Source organism: Paramacrobiotus metropolitanus, unplaced genomic scaffold (assembly GCF_019649055.1).
Source record: "Paramacrobiotus metropolitanus isolate TYO unplaced genomic scaffold, Prichtersi_v1.0 Parri_scaffold0000062, whole genome shotgun sequence".
NCBI classification, from domain to species: Eukaryota; Metazoa; Tardigrada; class Eutardigrada; order Parachela; family Macrobiotidae; genus Paramacrobiotus; species Paramacrobiotus metropolitanus.
In genome coordinates, this window is record NW_026570282.1 from 449,401 (window position 1) to 460,862 (window position 11,462).

General features: G+C 41.2%; 2 protein-coding genes across 3 annotated transcripts; both read right to left on the minus strand.

Moving 5' to 3' along the window:
• Window positions 1-338: 338 nt before the first annotated feature.
• Window positions 339-4,407, minus strand: LOC129593584 (protein regulator of cytokinesis 1-like). 2 transcript variants are annotated; one of them, XM_055489976.1, is made up of 12 exons: window positions 4,080-4,407; window positions 3,417-3,687; window positions 3,135-3,245; window positions 2,860-2,988; window positions 2,653-2,793; window positions 2,422-2,574; window positions 1,932-2,085; window positions 1,697-1,833; window positions 1,534-1,629; window positions 1,125-1,361; window positions 762-861; window positions 339-674 (listed from the first exon to the last, which is right to left on the minus strand). In XM_055489976.1, the coding sequence occupies exons 1-12, from the start codon at window positions 4,136-4,138 to the stop codon at window positions 670-672; spliced, it is 1,593 nt and encodes a 530-aa protein (XP_055345951.1). In that variant the 5' UTR covers window positions 4,139-4,407; the 3' UTR covers window positions 339-669. The 2 variants fall into 2 exon arrangements, with proteins under 2 accessions (XP_055345951.1, XP_055345952.1); XM_055489977.1 differs by lacking the exon at window positions 4,080-4,407 and adding an exon at window positions 3,785-4,025.
• An 832-nt stretch (window positions 4,408-5,239) lies between these two features.
• Window positions 5,240-10,416, minus strand: LOC129593545 (serine/threonine-protein kinase NIM1-like). Its single transcript, XM_055489915.1, has 8 exons — window positions 10,133-10,416; window positions 8,485-9,167; window positions 8,282-8,348; window positions 7,964-8,165; window positions 7,601-7,895; window positions 6,981-7,024; window positions 6,730-6,868; window positions 5,240-6,021 (listed from the first exon to the last, which is right to left on the minus strand). The coding sequence occupies exons 2-8, from the start codon at window positions 9,152-9,154 to the stop codon at window positions 5,657-5,659; spliced, it is 1,782 nt and encodes a 593-aa protein (XP_055345890.1). The 5' UTR covers window positions 9,155-9,167; window positions 10,133-10,416; the 3' UTR covers window positions 5,240-5,656.
• Between the last annotated feature and the right edge of the window lie 1,046 nt (window positions 10,417-11,462).

Below are 11,462 nucleotides of genomic sequence, written 5' to 3' on the forward strand. Positions count from 1 at the left end.
TGGAGCTAGTGGCTTACGTTTTCTGGAACTGGTCACTGGACAGTGTGAGAAGTCTACGGTAGACGTTGAGAACATCAGAATAATAATAAGACTTATTCAAATCGGGAAAGCTCTATCGTAAATTTTACCGAAACATGGATATGTGTTGCGTACTCCGTGTATGCAGGAAGTTACATCATTATCTCCATGTAACAAATTACTACCAAGCAAAAACATAAGATAACATTTTGCAGTTTACTTACTTCCAGCAGAAACTTGTCTGGAATGGAACAGGATGCCATTTAGTATCCATACCGTAGTGTGAAGATAATAGCAGCCGCTCAAGGTTTTGACTTTAAAGTTCATTTATTAGTGGTTAACTGCTAAGATAACCAGCAGTAATGGCAACAATATTCGATTCCACAACTTCAGTCTTAAGAGATTAAGGCACACCGAAACGGACAAAACAATAATGACAGTAAGTACTCAACTGAACTGAACTTACACATGTCTGAAAACAGTTTCTGGACTCTGGCATTGTCAGATTCACTCATATCTCCACAACCTCGTTAAAACAGCAGAGGCTCTGAAACCCACATACACCTACATTTCCGAATAAAAAAGTTTTAAAAAACTGGAGCAGATCCATATAAATAAACGGCGTTCCTTTTTAACGACGGAGGAATTACATCAGTCTGAAGCAACAAAGCAGAGCAGAAGCTTGGTCAGAATAGATTGCGAATTTGCGAGTTGCTGTGTACTTATCCTGTAGTTAGATATACCTTCAATTCCATTAGGCCGCTTTCCCTTTGCCATCGGGGAACGAACCATTAGTCCGCCACCTCCCGCATGAGCAGCAGATCCTGCGCTCCCTTTCACCAACTAAATGAAAGGCACAAGGTCAGTATCGTATACTCAAAATGTCTCCCTACGGTTTGCGCGACCTATATACAGTGTACAATAAAACACGTAACAATAAATCGCCGTAGACAAGGGTCGACCACATGCACTACGGTAATGTTTTCATGTGTTCGCTCGATAAAAAAAATTTATTTGATACTTACTAAACACATCCTTAGTGACAGACGGCACATTATTACTATCACTGTGTGTACTGTATCGCACAATCGATGAAATGGCCATACCTTTGATACTTCGAGCTTCCCGGTATTGAACTCGTTCTTTCTTTTACCCAACTGTGCTCCACCTTGTTGCTCTTTCTCTTTTGCACGACGACGTTCTTCTTTTTTATTTTCCTGCTGGGCCTGATAAGCAGAACGTTGCTCATCGACGAACTCTTCGTATATCCTCCCGTAAACCGTGAATGGACGCTTGTGCTCCCCTTCCCACTCGTGGGTTTTCTGAACCAATTCGGCATCCAACTGTCGCCAGAAAAATTCAACATATATAAATCACATAATATAAAAGCAACTTTCGAGTTTTCAAACTGATTATGGTACATTACTCACAATTCCCAACAAATCAACTTTCGCTGTGCAAACATTTTACAAATATGTTAAGATAGTACTTCGGGCCTCTTAGGCTGAGGCTGACCTTTTTAAGTTCATGTTCCACTCTAGCCTTCTCCTGCTGGTCACGCAACAGTTGACCTCCTCGGTTCAGAAGACGTGCGGGGTCGCTTTCCTTCTCCTAAAATCGTCTCTCGCATCAAATAGTGCACCAGTGCGCTGACAAATTAACGAAAACTCGAGCTCACATCCAATTCCATTTTCTTCTTCCAGACCTCTTCCCTTCGAACAATTTTGGAGAAGAACTCGATGTTTTGCTTGTAAAGATCTCGCAAACGATTGCATTCTTTTTCATGTTCTTCCAGCGAAGCTTCATCATAAGTCCCTGAAAAACAGAAATACAAATTTGCCGATATGCCACATTTACTGCCAAATAACAGCAGGCATTTTTACTGCGATTCCTTAATCTAGTCAGCGCAATACCTGTATCGGATTTTAAATCGATCAGCTTTTGCTGCTCTTCCGGGCCGGTAAAGCATTTGTTGTACAGGTCCTTGATTTCCGCCCGTAATTGCTCAACAAAGTTATTCAGGTTTTCCTTTTTCATGATCTCTAAGTGGGCAAGCTCCCCTTGAAGCTAAAAAGAATTCACATCAGGAGCAAGTTGAGCAACCTGATACAAGGATAAAGTTAACAAATTATTTCAAAATACGTAAATGCACAACATTCTTCCACGAAAAACCGAAAACACAACTACTGTCCTTTCCTGCTTATTTAAACAAGATGCTATAAACTCAAAAGTGCAAATGTTTTCATCGAAACTGAATCTTTTAAACCAGGTGTTACAAAGTTTAAAATTTTCGAATTAAAAACCAGAAAATTTCAGAAAACACAACTGTGCACAACCGAGCACCGGGTGCTTTATAGTAAATTTAAAGGATAAAGTCAACCACAATACATACCAAATACGTACCTTTGCTATAACATCAGGATCGCACAAGTGGTCGACAACATCGGAACTTTCAATGGAAATCCTTGTCGGAAGGTCCATACGCTTTGATAAATATTGTATGCGGTCCAGTAGCGACTGACCCTGCTCTTCGGCGGCTCGCTTCTTTTCAACCATCTTCGAGAAGATTGAATTAAATAAACAACCAGTGCGTAGATGACTATTCGTTGACTGGAAGCAAACACGTAGACCAACCTGTTTTTCGAAAGCTTCCGTGTGTGTCATATTGTGATCAGAAAAATCCTCCAGATTTACATGAGATATGTCCACCTTCAAATCTTTTGCGATTGTTCTGATATGATCTCGTCGGGCAGCCATGATATTTCTTCGTCTATTCTGCAAAAATCACGGAAACACACAAAATAACCATCGCTTCTTGTAAATTAAAAACACTGCAACTACCAGAATGATCAAGTGGGCATCGTTAACTTTCGCCAGTCGATCAAGAACATCTGTACGATAAAGCAAACCAGGATCCGATACGTGAAAACGTTCAACCCCGAGCAAGCCCGCATAATTATCGTTCTCGGCCTGAAAGAACAACCATTAATTTAAACAGTGTTTACACGCTTTGGTGTTTGGTCAACGGCATACGGTTTCCATGAATTTAAGGCAAATGAAAATTCCCGAAAACAACCATGTTCATCGAGGAAAGCGAATGGATTCCAATAACGCACCTGCAGTCTGTCCACCATTTTTTTGCGATCTTCTTTTATGATTAACAGTGGTTGAAGAAGCTCTTCGCGATAGTACTTCTCCAAATCCACCATTTTCATGTGGGATGCTTTCTAAAACATAGCAGTTTACTTGTACTAAAGCTTATGATGATGCTAATTCTTTACAAATACAGTATCGACATTCTTGAAAAATTCCTGTGAAATCCCGATTTCAACCAGAAAAGGTAAGTCAAACTGCCAAAACATAAAACGCCTGACGCGTTATACGGTTTTCTCAATTACCTGATCGTCGGGTTTACAGGTGACTCCCAAATAATGCTCCAGATTCACCAGTTCAGCTTTGCAGTCGTCGATGGATTTAAGCAAATCCCTTTGATAGTCCTGCTGAGTCTTGAGCCCTTTATTCAACACCCATGAAGTGGAAGAATAGTACGCTTCTTGGAGGACGTCAACGCGAATGCGGATGTCATCATCCGATAATCCAATACTATCCCAACATTGCTCGATTTGTTTAGTGATGTCCTTTTGCTCGTCGTTCAAGCGAAACAGATCACTGCAAAATAGCTAAAAGCTAAAGAAAATATTGAACAAACTATTGACCATCATAATAATGATCTTGTGATAAGTGATAACTCAACTTATGAGCCTACAGTAGTTCTACACTCCACAGTTCGCTGTTTGGAGTACATTGTGAAGTTTTTTTAATCATATCGGTGGATGATTGCAGTCATTTAACCCAATCCACGATAAACTTTCAGCAATCGATGTTACCACCATCCACTGCGTTGGGGTAATGTGCCTTAAGGAATGCTCATAAAGCGTCGTAGGAAATGTTATTTCGAAACTTTCAGCTTTTATAAGTTTTATTGCTACTTATTACTTAAGCATCAACCATTTTGTCACAAGTCAATCCATGCAAAATTGCAAATCGATTCAATCACTAACCTGAGATTTCCCGTTTTCCTGTTCCAGTCGTCAGGCGACTGAAAAGTCATTTGACTCATCTTGATGGCTCAAGAAAAGGAGACAAACAGGTAAAAGTTCCACACCAGAGTTCCTCTAACGTGTACACGGTTTCATCACAAAACGAACAGTTGCACAAATGTATCAAGATGAGTTAACTTTTGAAGTAGTCCTAAACTTTACTTTTACAGATTAACACTTACACGGACAACCAGAGATATTCAAAAAAAGTAATTACTGTACAGTGTACTATAAATCGCAATAAGGTACTATTACTGCTATTATTACTAATAATAATAAATAACCAGAAAACTCCAGACTGGCGTTGGAAATAAGAACGAAAAATCGTAGCAAGCGATCCACATAACAGTTAGCGCGGGTTACTGGCAAAGTAATCAGCTGCGCCAAATATTGGTGCGCATTACCCATACTGTGGTTTACAGTATAGTGTTTAAACGAGAACGAGGAAGTTTTGGCTGAAGCCGCTATTCCCAAACGCCACCCCAGGCCGGCCAGGCGGACACGCGTCATGCACCAAACGGGATGCCGTATTTCATAATTTTATTTATTTTCAGTATTTTCATCCTGATTCCTGATTAGCCTGATTCTGTTTTACAGTGCGCACTTGCGACACATTTTGACGTAGTCTATTGGGTAAAGCTCTTGTTATTTCGCTTAAAAATATACTTATTCTTTCAACTGGCAAATTCAAACTGCAAAACGAAAATATATAATACGAGGCCCGCATAACAAATTAGTGCGGGCACGGCAGCACATAATATTTGTATTATACGAGACTACGGCAAAGTTAAAAAATCAGTCTTGAACGGAAAAGAAATCAAACATGCTTCGCAAAATCTGGAGCATCTGGAGTCCAGCTTTCCGACTTCCCTTCGTTTACCGTGATCGAGACCGCGATAATCATGAATCATGTGCATATAGATGTTATTTCTTTTATTACGTATTGAAGGTCGTTGCTAACTATCGTATGGATTAGTTAGCTACGACCCGATGTAACATGAGGCCTATATAATGTGCAGCAATAGAAAATGAATTCAATTGCAATTATAGAAGTTCATGATTTGCGTCCCTTGCGCCAACACAGTTTGATTTTCTAGATCGAATTCCGTTCCAGCAAAACTGAAAATTAATTACAAGTTGGATCAAACTTTTCTTGATGAAAACACACCGAACACTGCTAGGAGTATTAACAATGATAATTAATTAGCTAGTAGTATCCACATTTCTGATTGAGCAACCCAATTCAATCTAACAGAATTAAATTTTACATAAATGCCAGAATACATTCTTTCCAGCTGTTATCTAATAAAGCGATTTGGTAAATGTGATACACTTTATGTGCCGACTGCTACGCGGTCACCCGTTTGTATTCGCCTACAAGAAGGCAAGACAGCATACTTTTCGACAGGTCCGTGGCTCACTGGCTATCAACCGGGGACGGAAGGCATTCAAGTGAAGCGAATCGGCGCTGTTGGCCGAATTTTTTGCTGTTGTGTTACTTGCATAAATTGCGGACCTTGCATAGCCAGCGGCCAGAATCAAAGAATGGTGCACAATTTGGACACCTTATTGCCTTGACCAGCGCCGGGGAACCCTCGATTCCCTGTTGATAAAGGATTTATTTTTAATCCTCTTCCCCCGCGGTTTCCTTTGCCAGACGAGGGTGCACTGCCCGCCGTGTTTAGCGCTGATGGCGCAGATTCGGTCATGTCGTTTCCATTGGTTGCATATTCTTCATACTGGATCCCTAAGGCTTGTTTCTGAATGCGATGCAGTACAATCCGGTAAGTCCCGGTAATGCTGGACCGCGATTGTTTACCCATGGATTTTTGTATGACGTCGCGTGTTATTCCCAGTTCTTTTAGGACCTTTCTTGCTTGCCGTTCTTCGCCCGTTAGATTATCTGCAATTATTGTTGTTAATGTGCTGCAACATGTGATCCAGAAGGGTGATGAAATACTTAGCGTAGGTACGTCAGTATACTACTTAAACTTCACAGAAAATACCCGATGTGTCTTGTAATTGGTGGGAACCACTACATGCCAGCAATTGTCATTCAGAGCAAACTTACAGTTTGAACACTTTCTAAATAATATACCGATACGAAATGGGACTCTGTGGTTTTTTCGTATTTTTTATCGACAGCTACGGGTAGCATGCAAACGGTGACTTGTACTCATAGCTAGATTCGTTTACTTAACCTCGCATTGCCTGTAAAGCAGCTATACTTACACAATGCAGTGCAGCTATGTAAGGTATCTATTAAAGGTTAATTTTCCATCGTTACGAAAATGAATGCCTGAATACCAGTAAAAGTACCTATTAGTATATCGGGACACATTCGCTGTCACATAATAACCGGCGCACGCATGACCTTTCGACCATAGAATAAAATTTTTCACTGTATGGTATTTACCTATGTCGTATGTGTTTAGTCTACAATTTTCGTTTGATTATGCGCACGCTCTGGAACATTCGCTCACGGGGTCCGATCAAACGATTAGAAAGGTATCGATCGATATATGAAATAAATGGATAGCGAACAGTAAGCATCACATTTAATAGGCGACCTATTGTGTCTAGCTCCCATGGGGAAGAAATATCTGCATACCGTGCATTATGTCATCAGGATTGAGAGTGAATGGTTTTAACGGATCCGGGTACGTCGCACCATGCATCCACTGGAATCTGCGTGTACCGTGAACGGATGGCCGATCGGCTGCGACGGGTCGTAGTAGTGCCGAAATTAACTGAAATTACAAAAAGTATTACTACATGCGGTTGAGGAAAATGTGTGCGGACATCAGCAGGAGCAAAAAATCCAATAGAATACACTACGCCATGACGTTATATAATCCCCACCTCAATGCACTGGACACTTAAGTACGTCGGGACGGAATATACACCTGCAACGATGAGTAAAGAAAATCAATAAATATCTTTTCCGGAAAACATGAACAGCGGCTTTTGTGATTTAGCTAGCTACGACGCTGGTCGTGGCTGCCTAGTTAATTGACAGCAGATCATCACGTGCATCCGGGACTTTTAGACCATTTTTCCTGCGGACGTTCAGTCAACAATCATAGCGCAAGTTACCTGGTTCGCGTATATGACTTCAAATTTTTTCAACGCTACCGAGAAGGGATAATCAGTTATCGTGCGGTGCAACGAAAGCATAGTAAAGGTTGCGGTGTTCGTGCAAAGCGATTATGTGAGCACGGTGAGATGTACGAGTAGATACCGACATACTTCTACAACAAGTAAGAGAAATACGAAAAGCGGCGACATCAGGCGTAGGACTAATTGTATTGTATCAATTAATTAAGTACTGCACTAATTGTAAACGAAATCATAATTCATTGATTCATAACCTAACAATTAATGGGGATCGCGAAATTGAAACACTTTTTCGTCAAATAGGATTATGGGACTATAATTAATATCAAGTATACCATAGCATGCATACAAGCATGAACTTTTACCTTCAAGTATAGCTTTCTTTAGTTTGCCGACGGTTTCTCCTCGGAACGGAAGCATGCCGGTGACCATAAAGTATAACATAATTCCCATGGCCCAAACATCAACAGGACGCCCTTCATAACTTTCATCCCGAAAGAGTTCCGGTGCGGCATACGGAGGTGAGCCACAGAAGGTAGTCAAGGCCTGGCCCTGAAGGCTAATTGTGCTGAATCCAAAGTCACCGACTTTGATTGTATTTGGTCCAGAAAAGAAGACATTCTCGGCTTTCAGATCCCGATGAATAATATTTAATGAATGCTGGAAAAACATTATAGAATGAAGTGAATTATTCAAGTAACGCCGTATAGGAAGAGTAGTGAATATACCAGATGATCCATTGCGGAGATAACTTGAGCATATAAAGGCACAGCGTCGGGCTCTTTAAGGCGACCTTCGTTGGTAATCTTGGCAAATAACTCCCCTCCACCGGCGTATTCCATTACCAAGTAAAGTTTCGCCAGAGTTTCGACCACTTCGTACAAGCGAACAATGTTGGGATGATGAACACGCTCCATGTTGGCGATCTCTCTGAAACGTAGCAATATATGCAGATGATGTGCGCATGCTTATTTCTTCAACAAATTACGGATATTTTCACGGCTATATGGTATGTTCTGTTAGTGGTTTAGCCTTAGCGAGAGTACCTGGCCACAAGTCGTTGAGTTTTTTGGTCCAAACGCGCTTTATCCAGAATCTTGATGGCCACTTTTTCTGTCAATCGAAATACATTATTATGTATTATTTACTGCATTTCATGGGTGCCATTTGTTAACCCTAAGTAGGCACACCGTTGATTGCATAATCAATAGGAATAAAGAGCAGAAGTAATTTGAGTGCTTGTGTCTACCTCTCGTGAGTGCGTGTACAGCCATCTTCACTTGGGAGAAATTTCCGGAGCCAAGCTCGGTCCGTATCCGATAGAACCCCACTCGCCGACCCAGTGTAATTTCCTTCAATGTGCGTTTATCATTGGCCAGCTCTTGAGACACTTGCTCATAAGCGGTTAACTTCCGTGCCCTGGCTTTGGCCGCTGCACCAGCCGCGGCAGGCACCTCCCCCAGCGATTTGGATTTGCTGGACACACTGTTGCGACGTTTGTCACCCGCTGCGTGAGAATCCACCGGTACGCCGTCAACGGTCTTGACCACACCGTCGTCATCATCATCATCGTCATTGTACTCTTCCTCAATATCACTTTCCAATACTGTTAAAGGCTGTGCTGGCGCTTTAGGATCAATTACCACGACGGAAGGCACCAGTGAATCATGACCGGCAACAGAGGATTTGGCTTTCGATGCTGGCACCGTGCTGGCAGTTGATGAAGGTGCGGAGGAATTATGACGAGATTTCAAAGCTTCGCTAATTGGCTCGGTTGCGTTAGTTTCAGTGGAGATAATTTCCGGTTCCACAGAGGGCATCTCCCCTCTACCCACTTGCAGATTATTTGGCATCTGCTTGGCTAAAAGCACCTTAATATCGCGGCCCAGCTTCGGACCATCTGTGGCGTCAGGTCGCATTATGATCCTTCATCTGTTCAACAATTGACATAATAAGAGTTTTAATAATTCGGAAACTCAGGAGTCAGCACGGGCAAATTATACAGTTTCTAGCAACACGATTCCGATTTCATGAAACGTTTTCCTCAGCGTGACCAATGACGATTTCGTACTTTCGTTTGAAAAGCTTCTGTGCACTAATAACTGTAGCATTTAAATCTCAATAATTACAAAATCTAGGGTGCCGATGCTGTCTCCTGCATCTTTCACATAAAACGAGTACTTTGCATAGGCGACACTGATTAATTACGCAATATTATAGCCTAATTATCAAAACAGTTAAATAAAATTTGGGCACACATAGTCGGAGTTTACCGAAAGTGTATCAGACATTATGGTATAGCTTAGAAGTTTGACGCTCCAAATGTATGGGTTCACCTTTTCGCTGCATGTGTGCGTTTAGAGGTACAAAGTATAGTTGTTATAGACTTTTTTTACAGCCTTTCAGACAGCAGGGATTTTCTTAGTTAGTACGATATGGACAATACAGTTTTTCGATGATTTGCAGCATGAGAATGTTCCAGACGACGGCATTTAGACAACCACACTGCTGTACCAACTGCTATTGTACGTATTATAGTGCTTCCACTTATGCGGTATATGATTCTGCCGATTTATCTTGTACCGAATACGCTTCACTAAAAACAATTCGGCGTAATAATTTGGTCGTAATGAACGAAAAATACATTCACGCACGTTCGGAAAAGAGATATGTACGTAGATCATGCCTGTTGTTACAATTAAACAAAGATTCCTACCGTTTACCATGTGAAATCAAAACGTACAAAGTTATCAGTACACGTTATTTTGCGTAAACTGTAAACTCCCGAGAGCATATATTAGTATCATACTATGCACTACGAGGTCGATCGTTTTTATTCCGAAAGCATGGGCTTGAAAATGTAAGACTGTTAGCAGCTACAGCTAGACAGCACTTACCGTTTGCCGCAAAATTTCTCAAGAAACCGTTGTAAGGCGTGTGAAAATATAACGGAAAGGTCCAACAAGTTTACGGATTTATTATAAGCTGCAGTTAAATGGGTATCGCAAGAGCACCATCCAGTACACGTTCATAGTGAGTTATTCCGCAACAAAACAATAAAGGTAATTGTGAAACTTAGCCATGTTCCCCGGTAAGAGAGGTTACGGCCAGCAGTGTGCAGCTTATCAGGTGCAGCAAGCAACCTCGGGATCGGGTCGATGCGCATGAGAGAGTCTGCTCCTGTTTGGATTCCACTCCGCGAGAGCATGGTGATCCTCAAATTGTCCCCGCGTGTACCGGCAGCAGCCGCAGCCTAAGCTCACCTGCGCCAGGTACATACGCCGTCGGTATGTACGCAGCCGGGACTAGGGAGCCGGTTGTTGTTAGTTGGGGACTCATTATCGATATTTTGTGTTTGATTATTAGTGCATTATATTCAGTCTATGAACAGCCAAGGCTGGTATTCAACTCTCTACACTGGATTGAATTTCAGGGCCGGTTTGCGTATGGATGTCGTCGGGAATCGGGATCGATAGACGTTTTCTGCCAATATTGCGGCATATGTATTAAATAATAGACGGTGGCATGAAAAATGCTGGATGTTGGGATACTGCAAATTTCATAAACGTTTTTACCATTAGATACCTTCACTAGAACGCGCTGTAAGTGTATATCCTCCATGGATTTGTTTATCGGAATTCTGTTCAATATTACGATTTCCGGGCGGTCAAGAGAATTACGCACTGCAACAATTTTGCGAAGTTCTGTAAAGTGCAAGATCGGTATAGACTCTATGCGTACTTGTTGGATATGACGCAAGTTGACAGTACAGCGCATGCAAGTGTATAGATCAACACAAAATTTTGCGTTTCCTACCGCACAAAAGTGGAGCATTTCATGGTCATTCGCGTCCCTTGCGGTAAACATTCAGAAATGTTTACCTAAACTGCCTCAATATTATTGTTGGTTTTTTATTTTTAAATCCATCTTGTTCTATGAAATCAACTATTAGTTGCATAAAGGCATTTTAATATCGATGAATGTTTGGTATCGTACAAATTTTGCGAAATAAAGTTGATCCACATAAAAAAAACATTATGGAGTACAGAATTATGCATTTCAGTTTACCTAAAGATTTTTCTAGAATTCATTGCATTTCATATGAGCGCTTGCCCTAGATATTAATACGTAAAGAATCGGGTCAATTCCCAAATTTTTATAGGCTTTTTTGTATTATTTTTTATTAATTTTTTTAAGAATTCGAAGCTGTGCATTCTAAGTTTTCAT

Excerpts from the sequence above, each read along its gene's own strand:
- LOC129593584 (XM_055489976.1), bottom strand. The coding sequence starts at position 4,138 with ATGAGTCAAATGACTTTTCAGTCGCCTGACGACTGGAACAGGAAAACG. Across the intron at positions 1,834-1,931 it reads CGATTTAAAATCCGATACAG|GGACTTATGATGAAGCTTCG; the intron begins GTATTGCGCTGA and ends TCTGTTTTTCAG. Across the intron at positions 1,362-1,533 it reads TGGAACATGAACTTAAAAAG|TTGGATGCCGAATTGGTTCA; the intron begins GTCAGCCTCAGC and ends TTCTGGCGACAG.
- LOC129593545 (XM_055489915.1), bottom strand. The coding sequence starts at position 9,154 with ATGCGACCTGACGCCACAGATGGTCCGAAGCTGGGCCGCGATATTAAG. Across the intron at positions 7,025-7,600 it reads AAAGAAAGCTATACTTGAAG|GTGTATATTCCGTCCCGACG; the intron begins GTAAAAGTTCAT and ends TCATCGTTGCAG. Across the intron at positions 6,022-6,729 it reads TCCTGATGACATAATGCACG|ATAATCTAACGGGCGAAGAA; the intron begins GTATGCAGATAT and ends CAATAATTGCAG.